Genomic DNA, 24036 nt, shown 5'->3' on the forward strand with positions numbered 1-24036 from the left:
TGCAATTTCCTCCCTAACATCCCACAGAGTCCTGGGCCATATTAGATCAGGAACCGGACATTTATTCACCATTTATATTTTATATGACTTCCAGTACTTCCTCTTCTGTAATGTGAACTGTTTTCAAAACATCAATATTTACTTCCCTGAGTTTGCTCATCTCCAATTCTTCCTCCATTGTAAAAGCTGATGCAAGATATTAATTTAATATCTCTCCCATTTCCTAAGGTTCAACACAAAAGATGACCTCTGATCTTTAAAGGGCCCTACTCTTCCTCTAGTTGCTCTCTTGATCTTAATGTAATTGTAGAATCTCTTTAGATTATCTTTAATCTTATTTGTCAAGGTTATCTCCTATCCTCTCTTTGCCTTCCTGATCTTCCTCCTGAGGATGTCTCTATATTGCAAGGATTGTGAATGTTTGTAACTCAGGTTGAGGTTTACGGTGTGGGTTTGCTCGCTGAGCTGTAGGTTTGATATCCAGAATTTTCATTACCTGGCTAGGTAACATCAGTGGTGACCTCCAAGTGAAGCGAAGCTGTTGTCTTCTGCTTTCTATTTATGTTTGTCCTGGATGGGGTTCCTGGGGTTTGTGGTGATGTCATTTCCTGTTCATTTTCTGAGGGGTTGATAGATGGTATCTAGATACCATGTGTTTGTTTATGGCGTTGTGGTTGGAGTACCAGGACTCTAGGAATTCTCTGGCATGTCTTTACTTAGCCTGTCCCAGGATAGATGTGTTGTCCCAGTCGAAATGGTGGTTTTTTTTCCTCCCATGTATAGGGCTACGAGGGAGAGAGGGTCGTGTCTTTTTGTGGCTAGCTGGTGTTCAAATATCCTGGTGGCCAACTTTCTTCCTGTTTGTCCTACATAGTGTTTGTGGCAGTCCTTGCATGGAATTTTGTAGACGACGTTAGTTTTGTCCATGGGTTGTACTGGGTCTTTTAAGTTTGTTAGTTTTTGTTTGACAGTGTTGGTGGGTTTGTGTGCTACTAGGATTCTGAGGGTCTTAGTAGTCTGGCTGTTATTTCTGAAACTTCTTTGATGTATGGTAAGGTGGTTAGGGTTTCTGGCTGTGTTTGGTCTGCTTGTCGTGGCTTGTCCTTGAGGAATCTGCAGACTGTATTCCATGCAGGTAATGAAATGTCTGGATATCAAACCTACAGCTCAGCGAGCAAACCTACACGCTATGTCTCTATATTCTTTATACTGTTCTGAGATTCATTTGAATCTTTTGATTATATCAAATATGATTTTTAAAATATATTCTTGACTAGAACCTCAGTATCTTCATTCATCCAGTGTTCTCTAATCCTACCAGCCTTCTCTTTCACTTCATCAGGAACATAATGACTCTCAACTCTTATTATCACACTTCTTGAAAGGCTCTCACTTATCAGATGTCCCTTTATCTGCGAGCAAGCGAATCCAATCAAGTTTTGAAAGTTTGAGACAAAAATAGAAATTGCTGGAAAAGATCAGTTCTGAGGCAGGGTCACCAGACCTGAAATGTAACCTCTGATCTCTCTCCACAGATGCTGCTGGACCTGCTGAGCTTTTCCAGCAATTTCTATTTACAGCATCCTCATTTCTTTTGAACCTAATTTTTGAAAGTTCTTGACTCATACCATTAACATCTACCTCAGTCCAATGAAAAACTTTATTTTTTTACGGAAGGCATATCCTTTTCCATAACTATTTTAAACCAAGTAGAATTATGATCACTAGATCCCAAAGTGTTCCCTCACGATCAGTTCAATCACTTGTCCTGTCTTAGTACCCAAGAGAAGGTCAACTTTGCTTCTCCTCTAAAGAGAACACTTACATATTGATAAAGAAATTTTTTTGAACACGTGACAAATTCTTCACCATCCAACCTTTGACTGGAACTATCATTGTGTTAATGTTTGGAAAATTAAAATCACCTATTACAACAGTATTATTCTTGCATCCATCTAAGTTCTCTCTGTATATTTGTTTTTCAATCTCCTCCTGACTATGGGGAGGTCTATAATTCATTCCCTTTTTATTTCTAATTTCAATCTATATATTTACATTGAGTGATTTTTCAGCAATATCATCTAGTTACAGCAGTTTCCTTAATCAAAAATGCCACTCCCAATTTGTTTTATCTTTTTCTATCATTCCAATAACATCTGAAACTGGGAATGTTGAGCTGCCGGACTGTGTGTACATTTACGCACACAGTATAATATATATATTTAAATAATATATATTTAATGTATATATAGTTAAAATGTATCAGATGGGGAAGACTACCTCTTTTTTGAAAAAGCTCTTCCAAGAAAATATAATAGAAAGCTAAGCACAAACTATTTTGATTTCCAATTGAATGTCTCCTAGAGAAATATGCAATGATTAAATGGTGCAAATTAAATGGGATTAAAATTAAACTTCACAATGAAAATCCAGCAATTTCTATTTGAATGAGTGATGCACTTTATCAGATTAGAACCTGTGCAATGAATGCTAATTAAATTGCTCAGGAAGCAGAAGTAAAGGGCACTGTGTATTTAATACTTAGAACTTATAAAGAGAGGCTACTGGGATACTATTTGTAGGAGAGACATGCGATGCTGCATCCTATGGTCATCAAGAAATGTTTTATTCTAAAACTGGCTTGGAATAAATGAAGTTCCTTTTCTCAAAAGATTGTTTTTGTTTTTGTGCTCACACCAAAAAGAATGCACGACATTGCATGTTGTTAAGGTTTTACAATAGGTGTTGCTGCTATATAAATAAAGTCCCAGAATGAAATCTGATTTAGATTCATAGTCAGAGAGATATGTGGTACAGAAACAGACCCTTTAGCCCAACTCGTCCTTACCAACCAGATATCCTAACCTAATCTAGTCCCATTTGCCAACACTTGGTCCATAACCCTCTAAACCCTTCCTATTCATGTACCAACCCAGATGCCTTTTAAATGTTATAATTGTACCAGCCTCCTCTGGCAATTCATTCCAAACACGCACTACCCTCTGCGTGAAAAAAATTGCCCCTTAGATCCCTTTTAAATTTTTCCCCTCTCACCCTAAACCGATGTCCTCTAGTTCTGACTCCCTGCCCCAGGGAAAAGACTTAGTCTATTTATCCTATCCATTCCCGTCATGATTTTGTAAACCTCTACAAGGTCGCTCCTCAGTATCTGACGCTCCAGGGAAAACAGCCCCAGCCTGTTCAGCCTCTCCCTAAAAGTCAAATCCTCTGACCCTGGCAACATCCTTGTAAATCTCTTCTTAACCCTTTCAAGTTTCACAACATCTTTCTGATAGATTTAAAAAGTGTTGTCATTCATTGGAATAAGCATATAAAGCAGCAGATTTTCTTCACCAATAAAACATGAGTTTATTGCATTAAACAAAATCAAAATCAAGCAAGCCAAAATTTGTAAATAAAGCATTTGATTTGGAAAATCTTAAAGCACATAGCAAATGTAATCCTATTTATTCGACAACACAATTCAAATTACCCTTCTGTCTATAATCTTGAGATTTGATTTAAATGACTCATCAATTCTGTTGTGTAAATTATGAAATTTTCTTACTTGAATCCACAAACCTGAAAGCTTAGCCTTTCTTGCTTTTTAATTGCTGATTTTGAATTAAACACTTCTTGTCTAGGAGGTTCACAAGCTAACCTTTTACCACCAAGGTGACTGAGTTTATCTGGCATTGTCTTTTGCTGTTTTGTAGGAGACAAAGTATTTGCTTCTGATCCCAGCCGGGACCAATCCCTACCATCCCCCTCACCCCACCCCGAAAACTGCTCTAAAAGGTTTCAGTCACTTGACTTTTCTAAACTAGAAATTGATCCTTAATTATTCTAAACTAGAAAAAAATTACACTTTTTTTTTACTTGGTTACTTGGTTGTAAACCCCACAGTACCAAAAAATAAAATAAAATCTTCTATTCACACTCCAGGGGTCTTTGACATGAAAAAAAACTAAAACCTGCAGAGAATGGAAATCTGACACAAGCACAGAGAGAACCTCAGCAGATCTGGTCGCACCTGTAGAACTTTGAAGAGTCATTCTGTACTCAACATTGACTCAATTTCTCTCTCCACAGAAACTGCCAGAACTGCTCAGTTTCTCCAACATTGTGTTTATTTGCTCTTTGACATAAATCGGAGTAGATCTTGATTCTAGAAGGATTGCCTAAGCACGTCTTCTCTCCATGCCTTCACAATTGTAACTGACACCCAAACTACTAGTTTGAAATCCAAACTTTAAAAATGATATAATCTATACCTATCCCTTATCACCATATACTGTGCACTGTGGCAGCAATTACAATTCCAAAAGTGACCATTATTATGTGAGTGGGCTCAGACTGTTTCGAAGGAGTTAAATGGTTGGGGTAATGTAGATGTCTGTCCTGCTGTGTTTAATGCCTACTGGAGGAGGGTGTACCATGGGGCATTGCATTACTTTCGATTGTGAAATGTGTTCTCTCTGAATTGAGCACCTGCAGGTTAGCATTGAAGTGCCAACTAATGGGCCAAGAATAGTAACAAGAAAATTGTATGTTTTGAGAATTTGCTGCCTGGATCTGAAATCCACCCATAGTCTAGCTTTTAAATGACATTTTTATTATAATAATATTTAACACTGAAACAGAAAGAAAATAACAAAATTTGTGTATAGAAAGTGACCATGTAGAACAAAAAGCCTTCTGCCAGTGTTTCAGCTTCACATAAGCCTCAACCCACCTCACATCATTTCATTGCTAAATATATCCCTTTATTTGTCTCCTTGTTTACGTTTCCAGCTTCCCATTAACCTATTTATCTAATTAACTGTTTCCGAGATGTCACTGCCCATCTCTGGGGCAGGTGGGACTTAAACTCAGATCATTCTGGTCCAGGAGCAGGGACACTACCACTGCAACACAAGAGGGCCCTTGTAGCTATCCATTAAATAAAGCCGACAGTATTGAGCTCCCCTGTAGTTAATGCCTTATCATCATCCAAGGAGTTTGGATTGAATAGGTGCAACTCTGTCCACTGTTGATTTGGGTCAGTAACCAGAAGACATAGATTTAAAAGAAGCAGAAGAGAGAAAATATTTATGTCATGATCTGGAATGTGCTACTTGAAAATGAAATTGTAACTTTCCCTTGGGTGGACACATGAAAAAAGAAATGTGGGGCTGTGGGCTAAAACAGGGTGAGAATAATTGTCTAACTCCTTTAATGAGGGAATCACCTAATAATCTGTCAGTCAATGAGAGCAGCCACTCATGGCTAATCTGCAGATAAGAGGAGTCAGAACTTTCGAGCCATCAAGAAATGAATGAACAAAATGTAACTATGTTTGTGCATTTCTGTAGCACCTGTTAAAGGTAATAAATACTAAATTGCTTCACAGGTTTCCAAAATATGTTGAATGTCGAACCATAAGAAAATATTAGATTGAATTATCAAAAGCTTTGGAATTCAACTTTTTTTAAAAAGTGGAATGTTAAAAGAATAGCGATAGTGGCAGTATTGTGTACCATTCAAATGTTGCACTACAGTAACTCATTAAACCTTAATCGACAGCACCTCTAAACTTGAGCTGTACCACCGCGAAGGGCAATATCTGCAAGTACATGGCAACACCATTAGTTGCAAGTTCTCCTCCAAGCTATGTGCCATCCTGACTTTGAACTGTATCGTCACTCCCTCACTGTCAATGGGTCAAATTCCTTCCTAACAGCATTGTGGGTCCACCTGCATCGCATGACTGCAATGGTTTAAGAGGACATCTCACTATCGCCTTCTCCAGGGAAATTATGGTAAACCTCCCTACCCCTTGAACAAAGATTTTTGGGAGAGAATAACAAAGCTTGGGGACAACACTGAAGGCACAGTCACCAATGGTGGTATAATTCTGATCCAGGAAGCTCATGAGTGCAGAACTGGAGAAGGGCAGGGATTTGAAGGATTTTAGAGCTATAGGACCTTAGAACTAATTAGTGTCTACGTAATTTAAAGGAAACAATTTAAAAATTTGAGGCGATGTCAGCAAGCACAGGATTGATGGGTGAGTAAATGCACCTAGCAGAACTGCAGATAAAGTTTACACCAAATAGGGTGTAGCAAGGAAATTCAACAGGGTTCCTTAGACAGACATTTCAAACCCATTATCCCTACCATGTAAAAGAACAAGGGTAGGAGGTGCAAGGGAACACCACAACTTGCAGGTTCCTCTCCAAGCCACTTACCATCTTGACTTGGAAATATATCAGCATTTCTCCAGTGTCACTGGGTCAAAATCCTTGGACGTCCTTCCAAACGCATTGTGGGTCTAGCTGCACAACTGGACTGCAGCAGTTTGAGAAGTCAGCTCATCGAGGGCAATGAGAGATAGGCATTAAATGGTGTGATGCCCATGTCATGTATATGAACAAAGCTACCCTAACAATGGTTTGCTAGAATAGTTGAAGTATAGAAGTGACAGAGGAGGCATGAATGGGAGTTTCAGGTCCGATAAATTGAGACACGGTTGCGTGAGGCTGAGGTGGAAATCGACAGTTTTGGTGGCATGGATATGTGGCCCAGAGTTGATTCTTGGTCAGGTATAATAACAAGATTGTATGAACAGTCTGATTCTGTCTCTGTTGCCAAGCATAGAAATGTAGTTGGGATATAAAGAATGGAGATTACAGCAGCAACTAAACCTCACTACTTTAACCTTCCTATATTTGGAATTGTAGCTCATCTGGCATCCAGTATTGGAATAGCAATCTGGCATTTTAGTGCCAGTCGAGATGTTGTGAAAAATGGTGAACAGGCCAATTGTCCATTTGAACAGTTGGCTTTGTAACATTGGAAAATCTGTTGTTTGGTGAGGTTGGTAAGTTTTATTTAACTTTTACAAAATATTGGTTATTTTTCTTATTTACCAGTCAAATGAGCTATGAAATTTTATTGAACAGTTAAATCTTGAAACAGCAAAGAAAAATGTTAACGTGTTTGGAACTTGCATGGCCAATTCAACCTCCTCCATTCACTCCATCTTGCAATTCATTTGGCAGCAGATTCAACTAATTGAATTGACAGAAATCTAACAGGAGTACATTTTAAACTCATTTGGCTCCATTTCAGTGGCAAAGTAATTTTAGCTGCTGTTCAATTTATGATAATTGTAGCTCTTAAAGTATAAAGACATTGAACCTACTATGCTGACAAACGTCATTACTCCAGACCTGGTTCTTGGCAACACATCGTGCTGTTTAATCCAATAATGTTGTTTACCTGCAGTCATCAAGTCACTTTGCTCTTTGTGTGACTAATGTGTTTGAAAGGTGCACAAAACATCGAAAAGACATTTGGATGGGTACATGAATAGGAAGCATTCAGAGGGATGTGGGCCAAATGCTGGCAAATGGGATTGGATTAATTTAGGATATCTGATCGGCATGGACGAGTTGGACCAAAAGGTCTGATTCTGTGCTGTACAACTCTAGAACTGTGCATTTCACTGAAAGAGGTGATGCAGTTTTAAGTGTTGAAGCTGTGCTAGGTTAGCCAGTGCGATAGTTGATCTCAGAAGCTCAAGAGGGGTATTATGGGTTCAACTGTGTAAGTGCACACAAGAATAAGATTAATTAAGATAATTTTTGCAGTTAAGGCTAATGACATTTTTTTTCCCTAAATGTCATTCAGTCAAGTGTTGGTGGCGGGGTGTGATTGTTGTAATCCACTGAGCTGCTACTCATGGAAGGGGAGGTCAAAGTATAAAAATTAGTGGGGAAATGGAGAAGATTTGCCTGCATAAATTGATTTTTGAGGTACAAGATTGACAAATGTTTGTGGTAGCTGGCTATCAATGCTGTGAATATCTGCTTGGCTGGTCACCACGATCAAATTTGAGCACGAGGAGCCATTGACCCATTATTTCTGTGCTAGAATGGGCTTCACTTTAGAAGACACTTTTTCAATTCAATTTCTTTGCCCTTTTGACTATGAATAATTTTCTTGATAATATGAAGCTTGAAACAGATTAGGCTGAATTAATAGTTTTGTCTGTACGCATATTGGATTGATGACTTCCTGGTAATGCTGCAAATGTTTGTTCCTCCCAATTCACTTTTTGCATAGAATATGCTTCATTAAAAGTTGGATGGTTGTAATAACCACCCTTAAAAATTGTAATTTCTGGAATATTAAGTGGCAAACCATTTAGGGAAGAAAACAGGGCAGGAAACAAAGGAAATCTCTCTTTTTCTGCCATTTTGATGAACATTTGCTGTCTTTGAAATTTGAGCTGTAAGCCATCTGATACAATTTGTAATATGTATAATCATATTTCTAGATGAAGAATGATTGATTAGATCAGATTAGATTCTGTACAGTGCGGAAACAGGCCCTTCAGCCCAACAAGTCCACACCGAACCTCCAAAGAGCAACCCACCCAGATACATTCACCTATTCCCTACTAATGCGCCTCTCGTTATGGGCAATTTAACGTGGCCAATTCACCTGACCTGCATATCTGTGGGAGGAAACTGGAGGAAACTCACACAGACGCCAGGAGAATGTGCAAACTTTATACAGACAGTCGCCCAAGGCTGGAATCAAACCCGGGTCCCTGGCGCTGCAAAACAGCAGTGAGGCTCATTGTGTGTGCTACTTCCTCCTTGATGCTTGCTGGCCTGTCAGTTGATTGCTTGATTGAAGGAGACAACTATCTTGCATTTTACTCAGAGTAGTAAGGGTATGGAATGCTTTGCCTGCAACGGTAGTAGATTTGCCAAGTTTAAGTGCATTTAAGTCGTCATTGGACAGGCATATGGACGTACATGGAATAGTGTAGGTGGGATGGACTTCAGATTAGTATGACAGGGCGGCACAACATCGAGGGCCAAAGGGCCTGTACTGTGCTGTTATGTTCTATGTTTTAGTAGCCAACCTCTCCAGGCAATAGCAGGGGCTTCTCATTGGTCATTGACTGCAGTGGTGATTCAAACAGGGATAGTTTCCAATTTTGTCTTGTATCTGCTGTGGGAGATGTGTTGCAAAGTAAGTAACTGCACACTCTAACTTGGCAAAATATTGATATTTATGCACAGTATTTGTCTGACACTTCGAGTAGCAGACATGGGATGTGTTATGGCAGAAAAGTTAAACAACCCTTTTGGAATTCTGATACAGTTGTCATCAGAATTGAAATTGGAGGGTTGCCTGCAGCACTAGGTTTGAGACTAATATTATGATGAGATGCATTTTTGAAATTTTCTCTTCTAAGTTGCAATGCTCCAAGCTAAACCTACAAGTTATAAATGTTTTTTGTGTTAGCTTGTGAACCTACAACATAATTCTTCCCTTTAGATTTTCAGATCATGAAAGCTTTGAAATACAATCCACGTAATGAAGTTGACAAATAGTTCAATTTTTTAAAAATATAAATATATCTTCCATCTCCCCTTTGTGATGTGATGTTTGTTCGATGTATTAATAGCTTTGTTTGATTCACATTTTGAGTTTTATTGCTTTGTAGCTTTTTTGGCAATCTGCTATAGGAAAGCTATTATTTAAATTGGAGAGGGATCAGAAAACCTTTACCAGGATATTGCTGGGATTGGAGGGCTTGAGTTATAAGAATAGGCTGGGGCTATTTTCCCTGGAGGTTGAGGTCTTGTATAGAGGCTTATAAAATCATAAGGGGCATAGATGAGATGAATAGCAAAGGTCTGTTCCCTAGGATGGGAGACTTCAAAACTAGAGGAAATATTTTTAGGGGTGGGGGTGAGAGGAGAAAGAGATTTTAAAAGGCATCTGAGGGGCAAACTTTTCTCACAGGCTGGTTCGTATGTAGAATAAACTGGCAGTGGTAGTGGTGGATGCAGGTTCAGTTACAACATTGTACATGAACAGGGAAGGTTTAGAGGGATATGGGCCAAATACAGGCACGTGGGACTAGTTTAGTTTGGGAAACTTGGTCGACATGGATGAGTTGGACTGAATATTCACAAGGAAGGTTTAAACAATCCTTAGATAAGCACATGGATGACTTTGGGATAGTGTAGGGGGACGAGCTGAGAATAGTTCAAGGTTGGCGCAACATCGAGGGCCGAAGGGCCTGTTCTGCGCTGTATTGTTCTATGTTCTACGAAGGGTCTGTTTCCATGCAGTATAACTTGGACTCTATAACATGAGAGTGACTGTTGAGTGGACATGTGAAAACTGACATATTTTTAGATGATATTGCCAAGGGGCAGAAAATAGATGAGAACTAGGAAGTCACCCCAGGATAAATCCTCCAGATAACTGGAGTTAAAAGTAAGGGAGCAGAAAGTGTTGTGCAATCACATAAGAGATCAGAGTAAATCCAGTCACCAATGGCTGGGATAGTAGATGCAAAGGGCTAAAATGCTAAGTGTCATTTTGAGTGAGTTTTAGAGGGTTTCTCTCCACAAGGTCAAGTAAGTTTTCTCGTATGATTTACCTCAAACATGCCTCACCTAACATGGTACCATGCTCCTCTCCTTCAATGCCAGCCTGATTCTCCCATTCAAAGTAGGTGGAAGTCCTCGCCACTTCCAGGATGTGTTGAGTTCCATGGCCCCAACACCTTCTGTGGACCCTCATCCGGTCAAGTGTTGGCCTTCACTGTGCAGATAGTGGGAAGTCATTCGCAAATCACTGCTTCCTGGGGTTTTCAGGTGGCTCAGTTGATACTTTCTTGCATGTACCTACATTTATCACTGTTTTAAGTAATGGCCACGCAGCCGACCTGTACTGAACAGAATCCCGTCTTACAATCTCTAGGTCACTGCTGCTCTGTACTCTGTTCAATGGACTACGGTGGTTACAATGTAGAACCATCACATATAAGGGAATATCTTCATTCGCTGCAGATCATTCACCGACACCAAAAGCGAATAGAAATCAAACAAACAGAAGCCACATTGGCCTCATGGAGCACAAATACATTCTTACCTTTGATTAGCAAATTTACAGTCAAACATTGGAACCAGGTTTTAATTAAATCTTAAAACCCAAAAGAAATGCTGTCTGACCTGCTGAGCTTTTCCAGCAATTTCTATTTTTGTTGTCAATTAAACCTTATCTGGCTTGGAGCCCTCTAATGTGGCATTATTATTCCGCACATGGTGATGAACCTCCTCCTCAAGTGTCCTTTCCTCCTTCTCTTCCTCCTTTCTCAGAAGACTATTCCCATTCTCTGTTCATCAACCTCAGTTACATTGCATCTTTGCCTTCTCCAGTAGTGCAGTGTGTTGTAGAATTATCTGGCACACCCCTTCTGGGATGGACTCTAAGACCACTCCAAGCATCAGAACCTCCTCTTCAGAAGACCCGTTGTCTGCTCCCCCATGACCCTGGTGGAAGAATGGCCTGCATTGTATCTACATTTGGCCTCAGTCATGGGATTGTCATGGTCACAGAAGATAGACCTTGTCCCCCAGCAACCATCCTTGTAAGACTTTGGTCCTTAACACTGAATGAGAGTTCCTGCAGGTATAGGCATAATGGCAGCTCCCAGGATACCTGGTGCACATTTCTAAGAGGTGATGCAAATGATCACAACTCACTTGCATGCTGATGGAACAGAGCCCTTTTATGTTGATGAACTCAGCTGCATTATGATATGATGCTTTCAATACAATACGTACACAGTCTGTTTATACCAGGTATTCAGGGGAAGCCACCTAACATACTATATCCTACTGTTTGGGCTGCAACACTGACTTTGTCATAGGGAAACGTGATGAAGTGGTGTGATCTGGCACAAACAGAAGCGGTAACTGTCTTGATGTATTTGTGAGCGGATAGCTAAGGGATCCCACACAGGAAGGATCCAATTGCATAAAAGATCAATGAATCTGTTAGCTTACTGGCCAACAGGTTCCTTAAGGAGGGTTACACCTGAAACGTTGACTTCTCCACCACCTGATGCTGCCTGGTCTGCTGTGCTCTTCCAGCCTCCTCCCTATCTACTTTGGATTCCAGCATCTGCAGATTTTTTTTGTTGTCTTTCACCAGGAAAGGATGGCCACCCATCCTGACAGGTCACAGGTCCTGATCCAGCAGCATCTGTGTTCCATGTCATCCTCAGTCTGTGGTGGCAATGCACCTTCATCAGAGGAAATACTATTTGAGAAGGAAGGACTCTAGTCCTCCTGCACATCCTGTAGCTGTGGCCTTTTGTTGCTGTGGAGGCTACTCAACATCCATTGGAGTTGCTGCTGGTCCAGGAATTGCTGACCCAACTGTTCCTCCTTTCCTTTGTGTACCTTCATTACATTGTAGCAACAGTGACAATAACTCCTGCTGTGTCTGGATTTATTGGTCACACTTGCAATCGGTCTGTTTAGTAAGCAGAAGAAAGAAAAGAGGTCCTTTAGTAATGTGAGCAGTCAGCATTTGCATCAATTGCAAATAACTATTTACCATACTCCTCCATACAATGGTAAATGGAACACTCCAGACAAGGAGCTGCGGAATGCATTGATGTGGTCCTTTGACATTGGAGCTTTATTGTGACGCATGCAGCACCAGTAATGCCACAGAGATCGGATGTTACAAACGTTACATGAGGAGTGCACTCTTTTCTCCAAATCTACCTCTCCGACGAAAGGGATCAAGCATATAAGGGCATCTTACTTGATACTTGTGCATCACATTACACACAAGTTGCAGCAAGAGAATCTGTTCCACACCCCAATGCAACCTGCAAGGTCCCCCAGGTACTACTTTTTAAGAGGCACTTTGAATGTCACTTGTGATTATTCTACTTCATGGAGATGATTATCTTCAATCTGCAATGACCAGTGACATGGTCAGCATTGCTAGTGACTGGCATTTAAACTCTGCATGATTGGACATTGTGCCTGCACCATGATATTGCATGAATTGACTTTAACATGTACCCTGTAGGTGGATGATTAATGCAATTGTCCCTTGAAGGGCCTCTGTGTCGCTCAGAAATGGACCCCATATTTTGGAAAAGAAAAACAAATTAACAGACTCTGCCTACTCCAGGTGTTGCCACTTTTCATTTGTAAGTTGCATTGAGGAATCAAGATACCATGTAACAGAGAAGGGGCCATGCTTAGGCTGAGCCCAGGCTAATGGCACTATTTGGCAAGGGTCTCTTCAAGTCCTCTCTGTTGGGGAAACTCAGCAGGTCTGGCAGTATCTGTGGAGAGAGAATCAGAATTAACATTTCAAATCCATTGTCTTTTCTTCAGAATCCAAGGTCCTGTAAAACTCCATGTTAGCTGTGAGAATGTTAACTGAGAGGAAGGAATGGAGAGGTAGTTCCAAACTTTAGGACCTAAACAGCTGAAGGCATCATTGATCGTAATGGAGCAAAGGAAAACAGGGATGAGCAAGAGATCAAAATTGGAGGGGCTAGGGACCTTGGCAGGTTGTAGGGCTAGAGGAAGCTAATGCAACTAAGCAAATTATGAAGGTAACTTACATGTCTGTTTTTGTGTCTACATTCCAGGCTGAGTTGAGTGAACTCATTGGATTCAAACATTACATGGAGATGATGATGGTCCTCACCACAGTGGAGTTAGTGGGTCCTTCATCTGATGATAATGTCACTGTGATGGACACCACCTTCAACCAGGTTCCAGTTCGTGTCTACAATCCGAACAATCTTCTCCCGAAACTGAGACGAGCAGTCATTTACATGCATGGGGGCGGATGGTGTTTAGGGAGTGCAAGTAAGTTGTGAAACTACCCTGTAAAGCACAATAGAAATTTGTATATCACCTTTCACATTGAATAACCATTTTAAGAACGTCTGAAATGTAGCCCCTCACTTTGTGTAGGACACATGACAGCTCATTTGCATACAACAAAGTCCTATGATCTGTAATGATAGAAAAATTTAAATAATCCATTTTAGCAATGCTGATCACTGGATGCAAATGGACCAAAGCATTGGAATATTTTTACTTGCTGCTAGGAGAGCAAATGGGAACCTTGGTTTAGCGTCTTATCTGAAAGGTACCACCTGCAACATTAGAACATCCATTAAACACTGCAACAGCCTAGATTGTGCTTGGCTAACTCACTGGAGTTTCTTTTTGGAAGAGACAGTAGCAAAGGTTGGTGAGAGTAATGCTGCTGATCTGGGGCACATGGACTTTCAAAAGGCATTTTAAACAATGCCACACAACAGACTAGCAAGGAAAGCTGTAGGACGTGGAACAAAATGTGTAAGTAGCAATTGGTAAGGAAATGGAAACATCAAAGTTTATTTTTGGGGCTGGAGGAAGGTTTGTAGTGGAGCTCCCCAGGGAGTTGGTATTGCTTTTCCCACTATATACTAATGATCCAGAATTTGGTGTGCATTGCCATGGTGACTTCTTCTTTGTTCCCCTTGGCAATATTTGTAGCTGTCTATCTTCAATTCTATGTAGCACATGTGGTGATGATCAAAGTAATAGCTCTTACGAACTTAGACTTGCATAATGACTTCAACACAGCCAAACATTCCATATTGTTTTGTTAAAAAAAATGAAATTGGATATTTTTGAGCCTAGAGGTGGCAGTTGTAATGACAAACAGTATGGTTTGAAGAGAATATTGAAAGCATGAAGGAGAGAGAAAACTTTAGGAACTTCCTGTACCCAAGAGGAGAAAATATCAAAGCTTCCATTTAACTATCTGATCTATCAGCAATGAGCCCATATCCAATTGTTTACCATGTGAAAGGTAAACTGAATGCTGATGGATAGAAGCCAATGCCAAAGAGAATTCCATTGCTGAGGGGATATCAGGGCTTTAACAATCTGAACACTCACATGCAGGCAGTCCCTCACCCTGAGGAGGCAAGTGATTTAAATGATCTCCAACTTGTAGTTAGACAGCAGACAGTTAATGATATGAGCCATTGCTAAATCCTCATCATCATTTTCCTGGAGTCATCAATAACCAAGATCTCAATTGGACAGCCATCTAAATGCCATGGTGATTTGTGCAGATGGCTGGGTATTTTGCAGTGATTTAACTCATCACCTAGTTTCTCAAAGCCTCTTCTCTACCAACAAAGGTAGAACTTAAGAGTATGATAGAACACACTCCTTTCCTGGACGCATACACTGCAATGGCATACAGGACATGGGAGGCTGATTGATTGATTGGTCCATCCACCAGCTTAAACTCTGTCTCCCACCACCACTGAAACACTGCAACCACAGTGCATAGTATTCAGAGTTATGAGTTGGAGATGCCACAACCGCCTGATGAAGGAGCAGCACTCCGAAAAGTAGTGCTTCCAAATAAACCTGTTGGACTATAATCTGGTGTTGGGTGACTTTTAACTTTGTACTATTCAGAGGATACACTTCTTCAACCTTATAGATTTTTTTTTCTCAACTAGTGATCCATAGACTATGGTCTCTGCATGTCTATAAGGACCCTAACCAACTTTTACAGATGCACCATAGAATGCTTTCTATCCAGTGCATAACAGTCTGGTCCGGCAATTGCTCTGCTCAGGACTGTAAGAAACTACAAGGAAATTGTGTGCACAGCCCAGACCATCACGGAAGACAACCTCGTATCCATGGACCCCATTTACACTTGTTGCCACGGAACGGCTGCCAACATCATCAAAAACCTCTCCCACCCCGATAATGCTCTCTTCCAACTGTTTCCAAAAGGCAGAAGATACAGAAGCTTGAATACATGCACCAACAGGTTCAAGAACAGCTTCTTCCCTGCTGTTATTAGGCTGCCAAATGGACCACTCTAACGTCAAATAATGTTGATCCTGCTTTAACCATAACCTTGTTTGCCTTGCTGTGTTTTAGCACCGTATGATCTGTTGTCCTTGTTTGCTGTGATCTGCCTGTTCTGCATGCAAAACAAAACTTTTCACCGTACTTAGGTGCATGTGACTACAATAAATCGAATCAATGGTAGATCTCTGGAGACTCCGGTTCAAATGTCACCGTGACTCAGCAGCTGAGAGAATTCAAGATCCTGAATTTAAAAATCTAATGTTGACTGTGTTGATTTTTGTTTTTGATAAAGAAAACACCTGATTCACTAATATCCTTTTTCAGGGAAGGAAATCTCCCACCTTTACCCACTTTGGTCTATATGTGACTATAGCGCTACAGTCATGTGTCTTAACTTCTCAAAAGGCACAGCAAGCCAGGTAGTTGTATCCAATCTGCTTCAAAAAAAGTCTCAACGAAATGGAATTAAACAGACGATTTGGCATTGGAAATCAAAATTGCAAACTTAGCCCTATTGACTCAGAAGAGTCCTCCTTATTAACATCTAGGGCAAGGTGCCAACATTGGGAGAGCTGTCCCACAGATGAGTCAACAGCCTGACATTTCATGGTCTGATTCTGGTGAGTGTGACTGTGGTAGACAACACTGTCACTGGGTATGACCTATCCAATCAGTTGGACAGACCTCAGCAGTGGAATCTATCCTGAAGTGAACTATTCTTGACATCGTCAACATTGACTCGAAACCCCAGGAAGTGTCATGGAATTAGAAAATCCTGTGTTAATTACAACTTAGAACACCTTCTCACCTTTGCTGATGAGTCTGTGCTCCTCGATGTTGAATAGGTAATGTCACCATCATCCTACTGGACTGTGGGACTGCTTTCTCATTAGAGAAAGATGGTTTGGTATGACAGTTACCATACCTCAGACAAGGGGAGATGTTGATGGCAGTCTCTGCTGGTGTGGAAAACAAACCCATGTTGTTGGCATCTCTCCATCAAAAACCAATAGAGGGATCAGTTGGTTGCGGAGGCAAGCACTGAGGTAGCGAGTCTGTTTCAGGACATGGTTGAAGAGCTTCAGGGCAGAGGAGAGAGAGACTCACTGAGATCCTTGTAGATGGAGGAGGAGAACAACTTCAAGGTAGGCATCTTTGCAAGATGATTCGCAGTAAGGTTAAAATCAACTAGGCAAAAGTGAGGTGTGCAGATGCTGGAGATCAGATTCAAGATTAGAGTGGTGTTCGAAAAGCACAGCAGGTCAGGCAGCATCCGAGGAACAGGAAAATCGATGTTTCGGGCAAAAGCCCTTCATAGAGTGCTCCTATGAAACATCCTTTGAAATGTAAGCTGAAATGCCATGAAGTGAAGAATTAATTTATAGTCCTAGAGACGTACAGCATGGAAACAGACCCTTCGGTCCAACCCGTCCACGCCGACCACACATCCCAACCCAATCTAGTCCCACCTGCTAGCACCCGGCCCATATCCCTCCAAACCCTTCCTATCCATATACCCATCCAAATGCCTCTTAAATGTTGCAATAATACCAGCCTCCACCACATCCTCTGACAGCTCATTCCATACATGTACCACCCTCTGTGTGAAAAAGTTGCCCTGTAGGTCTCTTTTATATCTTCCCCCTCTCACCCTAAACCTATGCCCTCTAGTTCTGGACTCCTCGACCCCAGGGAAAAGACTTTGCTGGTTTACCCTATCCATGCACCTCATAATTTTGTAAACCTCTATAAGGTCACCCCTCAGCCTCCAGCGCTCCAGAGAAAACAGCCCCAGCCTGTTCAGCCTCTCTCTATAGCTCAAATCCTCCAACCCTTGCAACATCCTTGTAAAGTATTTTCTGAACCCTTTCAAATTTCACGACATCTTTCCGAGAGGAAGGGGACCAGAATTGCACGCAATATTCCAACAGTGGCTTAACCAGTGTCCTGTACAGCCGCATGACCTCCAAACACCTGTATTCAATACTCTGGCCAATAAAGGAAAGGATACCAAATGCCTTCTTCACTATCCTATCTACCTGCGACTCACTTTCAAGGAGCTATGAACCTGCACTCCAAGGTCTCTTTGTTTAGCAACACTCCCTAGGACCTTACCATTAAGTGTATAAGTCCTGCTAAGATTTGCTTTCCCAAAATGCAGCCCCTCACATTTATTTGAACTAAACTCCATCTGCCACTTCTCAACACATTGGCCCATCTGGTCAAGATCCTGTTGTAATCTGAGGTAACCCTCTTCGTTGTCCACTACACCTCCAATTTTGGTGTCATCTGCAAACTTACTAACTGTACCTCTTATGCTCGCATCCAAATCATTTATGTAAATAACAAAAAGTAGAGGGCCCAGCACCGATCCTGGTGGCACTCCACTGGTCACAGGCCTCCAGTCTGAAGATCAATCCTCCACCACCACCTTCTGTCTCCTACCTTTTGAGCCAGTTCTGTATCCAAATGGCTAGTTCTCCCTGTATTCCATGAGATCTAACCTTGCTAATTAGTCTCCCAGGGGGACTTTTCCAAATACCTTACTGAAGTCCATAGAGATCACACCTACCACTCTACCACATCTAAAACTCAATCAAGTTTGTGAGACATGATTTCCCATGCACTAAACCATGTTGACTATACCTAATCAGTCCTTGACTTTCCAAATATATGTACATCCTGTCCCTCAGGATTCCCTCCAACAACTTGCCCACCATTGAGGTCAGGCTCACTGGTCTATAGTTCCCTGGCTTGTCTTTACCGCCCTTCTTAAACAGTGGCACCACATTAGCCAATCTCCAGTCTTCCGGCACCTCACCTGTGACTATGATGGTACAAATATCTCAGCAAGAGGCCCAGCAATCGCTTCTCTAGCTTCCCACAGAGTTCTCAGGTACATCTGAGCAAGTCCTGGTTACCATTAATTTATAAGGGAAACATTTTTGAGCATTCCTGAACCCAAAAAATAATTGACCAAATCATACCAAATGTCACACCAAATCTAAAATAACATTAACAAATAGTAAAGGCAGGAATGATATGACAAACACACAGCCTAGATATAGTAAAAGTAATTCATATACAGTGCAGTTAGGCTGACTCACCGGAGGTTGGGGTGGTGGGAGGTACAGGAGACTGGGTGTAGGAGAGAGAGTGGAGTAGAGTCAGAGGCGATAGGAAAAGCGCTAAATGAATATTTCTTATCAGCATTCACACAGCAAAAAGACTATGTTGAGGAGAATACTGAGATATAGGCTACTAGAATAGTTGGCATTGAGGTGCATAAGGAGGAGGTGTTAGCAATTCTGAAAAGTGTGAAAATAAGTCCCCAGGCTCAAAGTTTGGGAGAAGATTTGTAGCTTGGGTGCTTGTTGTTGTGGTTCTGTTCCCCGAGCTGGGAATTTGTGTTGCAGACGTTTTGTCCCCTATCTAGGTGACATCCTCAGTGCTTGGGAGCCTCCTGTGAAGCGCTTCTGTGATGTTTCCTCCGGCATTTATATTGATTTGTATCTGCCGCTTCCGGTTGTCAGTTCCAGCTGTCCGCTGCAGTGGTCGGTATATTGGGTCCAGGTCGATGTGCGTATTGATTGAGTCTGTGGATGAGTGCCATGCCTCTAGGAATTCCCTGGCTGTTCTCTGTTTGGCTTGTCCTATAATAGTAGTGTTGTCCCAGTCGACTGGGACATGAGTTCGACTGGGACAACACTACTATTATAGGACAAGCCAAACAGAAAACAGCCAGGGAATTCCGAGAGGCATGGCACTCATCCACAGATTCAATCAATAAGCACATCGACCTGGACCCAATATACCGACCACTGCAGCGGACAGCTGGAACTGACAACCGGAAGCGGCAGATACAAATTACTATAAATGCCGGAGGAAACATCACAGAAGTGCTTCACAGGAGGCACCCAAGCACTGAGGATATCACCTAGACAGGGGACAAAACGTCTGCAACACAAATTCCCAGCTCGGCGAACAGAACCACAACAAGTTCCCAAGCTGGATGAGATTTATCCTAGGATTCTCTGGAAAACCAGGAAGGAGGTTGCAGAGCCTTTGGCTTTGATCTGATGTCTTCATTGTCTAGATTAGAGTGGTGCTGGTAAAGCGCAGCAGGTCAGGCAGCATCTGAGGAGCAAAGAAATCGATGTTTTGGGCAAAAGCCCTTCATCAGACCTTTCAGATGAAGGGCTTCTGCCCGACACGTCAATTTTCCTGCTCCTTGGATGCTGCCTGACCTGCTGCACTTTTCCAGCACCACTCTAATCTGGGCTCTGATCTCCAGCATCTGCAGTCCTCACATTTGCTCTTATGTCTTCATTGTCTACAGGAATAGTGCCGGAAGACTTGAGGATAGCAAATGGTGTTCTCTTGTTCAAGAAGGGGAAGAACCCTGGTAATTATAGACCCATAACCCTTACTTTTGTTGTGGATAAAGTGTTGGAAAAGGTTATAAGAGTTAGGATTTATAATCATCTGGAAATGAATAAGTTGATTCGCAATAGTCAATACAGTTTTGTGAAGGGTAGTTCATGCCTCACAAACCTTATTGAGTTCTTTGAGAAGGAGACCATACAGGTGGATGAGGGTAAAGTGGTTGATGGGGTGCATATGGATTTCAGTAAAGCATTTGATAAGGTTCCACATGGTAGGCTATTGCACAAAATGCAGAGGTATGGGATTGAGGATGATTTTAGCGGTTTGGATCAGAAATGATCTAGCTGAAAGAAGAGAGGGTGGTGGTTGATGGGAAATGCTCATCCTGGAGTTCAGTTACTAGTGGTATACTGCAAGGATCTGTTTTGGGGCCACTGCTGTGTGTCATTTTTATAAATGAAAGGATGTGGGCATAGAAGGATGTGTTAGTGTCATCTGCAAATTTACTAAGGTAGGCATAGTTGTGGATAGCGCTGAAGGATGTTGTGGGTTAGAGATGGTCATAGATAAGATGCAGAGCTGGGCTGAGAGGTGGCAAATGGAGTTTAATGTGGAAAAGCATGAGATGATTCACTTTGGAGGGAGCAACAGGATTAAAGAGTATTGAGCTAATGTTAAGATTCTTGGTAGTGTAGATGAACCGAGATCTCCGAGTCCATGTACATAGATCCCTGAAAGTTGTCACCCAGATTGAGAGTGTTTTTTTTAGATTAGATTACTTAGTGTGGAAACAGGCCCTTCGGCCCAACAAGTCCACACCGACCCGCCGAAGCGCAACCCACCCATTCCCCTACATTTACCCCTATACCTAACACTACGGGCAATTTAGCATGGCCAATTCACCTGACCTGCACACCTTTTGGACTGTGGGAGGAAACCGGAGCACCCCCAGGAAACCTACGCAGACACGGGGAGAATGTGCAACTCCACACAGTCAGTCGCCTGAGTCGGGAATTGAACCCGGGTCTCTGGCGCTGTGAGGCAGCAGTTCTAACCACTGTGCCACCGTGCCATCCACATTAAGAAGGCATATGGTGTGTTAGATTTTATTGGTAGAGGGATTGCGTTTCAGAGCCATGAGGTCATGCTGCAGCTGTACAAAGCACTCTGGTGTGACCACACTTGGAGTATTGTGTGCAATTCTTGTCACAGCATTATAGGAAGGATGTGGAAGCTTTGGAAAGGGTTCAGAGGAGACTTACTAGAATGTTGCCTGGTATGGAGGGAAGGTCTTACGAGGAAAGGCTGAGGGACTTGGGGATGTTTTTGTTGGAGAGAAGAAGGTTGAGAGGTGACCTAATTAGACATATAAGATAATCAGAGGGTTAGATAGGGTGGACAGTGAGAGCCTTTTTCCTTGGATGGTGTTAGCTAGCATGAGAGGACATATTTTAAATTGAGAGGTGCTAGATATAGGAAAGATGTCAGAGGTAGCTTTACTCAGATAGTAGTCAGGGTGTGGAATTCCCTGCCTGCAACAGTAGTAGACTCGTCAATGTTAAGGGTATTTAAATGGTCATTGGATAAACATATGGATGAAAATGGAATAGTGTAGGTTAGATGGACTTCAGATTGATTTCACAGGTTGGCTCAGCATCGAGGGCCGAAGGGCCTGTACTGTGCTGTAATGTTCTATATTCTAGAGGAAGAGGGTCATCTATTTTGGGGAAGGCACTTAGCAGAACCACTCTCGCTGCATGAGCTTTTTAGTAATAGTGAAAATTCTCCTCTGGTTAGTGAAACCAGGTACTGATGTAAGTCTTTCTTAAAGGCGAATTGGCGTAAAGCAAACCTTCGAAAAACGGGGCATATGTGTACCACCTTGTCAAACCCTGAGCTGCAACTTGGAGGCAGTTGGGGGAATTGTTCTCTGAAGACTTCAGGCTAGGTGTCCTCCTCCTCAACTTTTTTCAAGCAGCTTGACATCGTTGCTGCTCCTGCTGTAACTCCATCTGCTGCTGCAACTCGAGGTGAACTGCACCTGTAGCTCCCATGGACTCAGAAGCTTTGAAGTGTGAGACAACCTCTTCCAAAGTCTAGCACTGGCTCCTGCAGATTCAACTGACCTTTTTCTGAACTCTTCAAACAATCCAGTCTTCCCATTAGTCACAGCAATTAAACTGAAAATTAGATGAATCCCTTTAAATAACACTAGCATGGGGAACCCTTATGAGCTGAATGCACGTCCAGCTGTCTGCATATAAGTGAGAATGTGTTGACAAGAACTGGAAGATCAAATATAGCCAGCCGGAACCAACAAATCAACGTAACATGATTAATCTACTTTGCAAACTTGTGATGCATCTGTTTTAGTGACAACATCTTTGTGCTCAGTGCTGTGGTGTTCAGGACAGGTTGTGCCAAAACATCTGTGGAATAAGGTGAGATTCCTTTTTCTGTTTTTACCTAACAGTCACCTGAAGTGTTTAAAAATGGCTACTGGCAAGCTGCACGTTCTATGTGGGCATTACAAAATAAAATATTTTTAACAATAAAGCAAGATGTGTTTCAGAGACACAGGAGCTAGGTGAGAGACGGTGATGTAGTGAAAACGTCACTAGACTAGCAATCCAGAGCCCATGGCTAATGCTGTGTGTTTAAATCCCATTATTGTAACTTGCGGAGAATACAAGCTCAATTAGCAATAAATCTGGAGTTGCAAGTCCATTTCCATGATGGATTCACTGGAATTTTAGTCGTTTTACCTTTCTGCTTTCTTATCTCTAGCTGGAATGATCTGAAAGCAGGCTGGCAGGACAGCTTGGCTACGTGGAACATCCATCCACTGCCATGAGATGAGTCCTGGATGCCTCATGACCTGCATAATCACATGTACAAGATCTTGAGTTCTGGTCTTTGGAACTAGAGTACAGGCTGGAGTCACTCTGGTGAATCCACAAGGCTGAGAATTACTTCAGTAGCACTTTTAACACCGTGGTCACACTGCAGATTAAAGCCATGATGAAGGGCTTATGCCTGAAATGTCAATTCTCCTGCTCCTCAGATGCTGCCTGACCTACTGTGTTTTCCAGCGCCACACTCTTTGACTGCAGATTAAAGGCAGGCAGGCTTGGAAGGAATGGGTGACTTCTAGGAAGACCAGAAAAACCAGGGAGTAAGTGAGCATTCCAGATGCTGGAGATCAGAGTCGAAGAGGGTGGTGCTGGATGAATGATGAAGAGCTTTTCCTCAACCCTGATTCTCCTGCTCCTCAGATGCTGCCTGACAGACTAGAAAAACCAGACCCGGCAGTGCAAGATTCTAGAGAGAATCATTAGAGTTCGTTCAGTGCATAAAGAGGCTATTTGCACCGATCCTCAAAACATCCCGCCCAGACCCAGCCCCTACTTACCCCTATAATCCCACATTTCCCATATCCAATCTGCCATAACCTGCACACCTCTGGACTCTGAGATGAAACCGGAGGAAACCCACACACACATCGGGAGTGGGGACATACAAACTCCACACACAGTCACCCCAGGCTGGAAATGAACCTGGGTTCCTAACAGTTCTGAGACAGCAGTGCTAACCACTGAGCTGCTATGCTGCGCTGAGCAGATGTTATTTTCTGAGCCACTTTCCACTTTGATCCCAGGTGAGGGTGGTGGCTTAGCAGTGGAGTGTAATGAGAGCCAATCTTGTGGCACCGTAAGTGGCTCAGCTGCATGGATGGTGAAGAGAGAGAACAAAAGAGTGAAGCACAATAACGGTAGATGGTTTAATCTTTAGGGAAACCAATGAGTGTTTCTGTGGCTGTAGGCATGGTTGCAGGTTGGTATCTTGCTTCCTTGCTGCCAGGATCAAGGAAGTCACAGATCATCTTAAGGACATTCATTTAATGGATGGTGAACAG

At 42.1% G+C, this 24036-nt stretch overlaps 1 protein-coding gene and 1 long non-coding RNA gene across 2 annotated transcripts in view; one reads left to right on the forward strand and one right to left on the reverse strand.

Moving 5' to 3' along the window:
* LOC132821786 (uncharacterized) overlaps positions 1 to 16649 on the reverse strand; it is a 97681-nt gene extending 81032 nt beyond the window's left edge. The window contains exons 1-2 of the long non-coding RNA XR_009645353.1: positions 16543 to 16649; positions 13457 to 13724 (exon numbers count right to left, since the gene is read on the reverse strand). This is a non-coding gene — a long non-coding RNA (uncharacterized LOC132821786). The remainder of the gene's footprint in view (positions 1 to 13456; positions 13725 to 16542) is intronic.
* aadac (arylacetamide deacetylase) overlaps positions 1 to 24036 on the forward strand; it is a 64183-nt gene that overhangs the window by 26029 nt on the left and 14118 nt on the right. The window contains exon 2 of the mRNA XM_060834564.1: positions 13484 to 13706. Coding sequence (XP_060690547.1) covers positions 13484 to 13706 — 223 coding nt within the window. The remainder of the gene's footprint in view (positions 1 to 13483; positions 13707 to 24036) is intronic.

Source organism: Hemiscyllium ocellatum, chromosome 13, assembly GCF_020745735.1.
Source record: "Hemiscyllium ocellatum isolate sHemOce1 chromosome 13, sHemOce1.pat.X.cur, whole genome shotgun sequence".
Classification (NCBI taxonomy): domain Eukaryota; kingdom Metazoa; phylum Chordata; class Chondrichthyes; order Orectolobiformes; family Hemiscylliidae; genus Hemiscyllium; species Hemiscyllium ocellatum.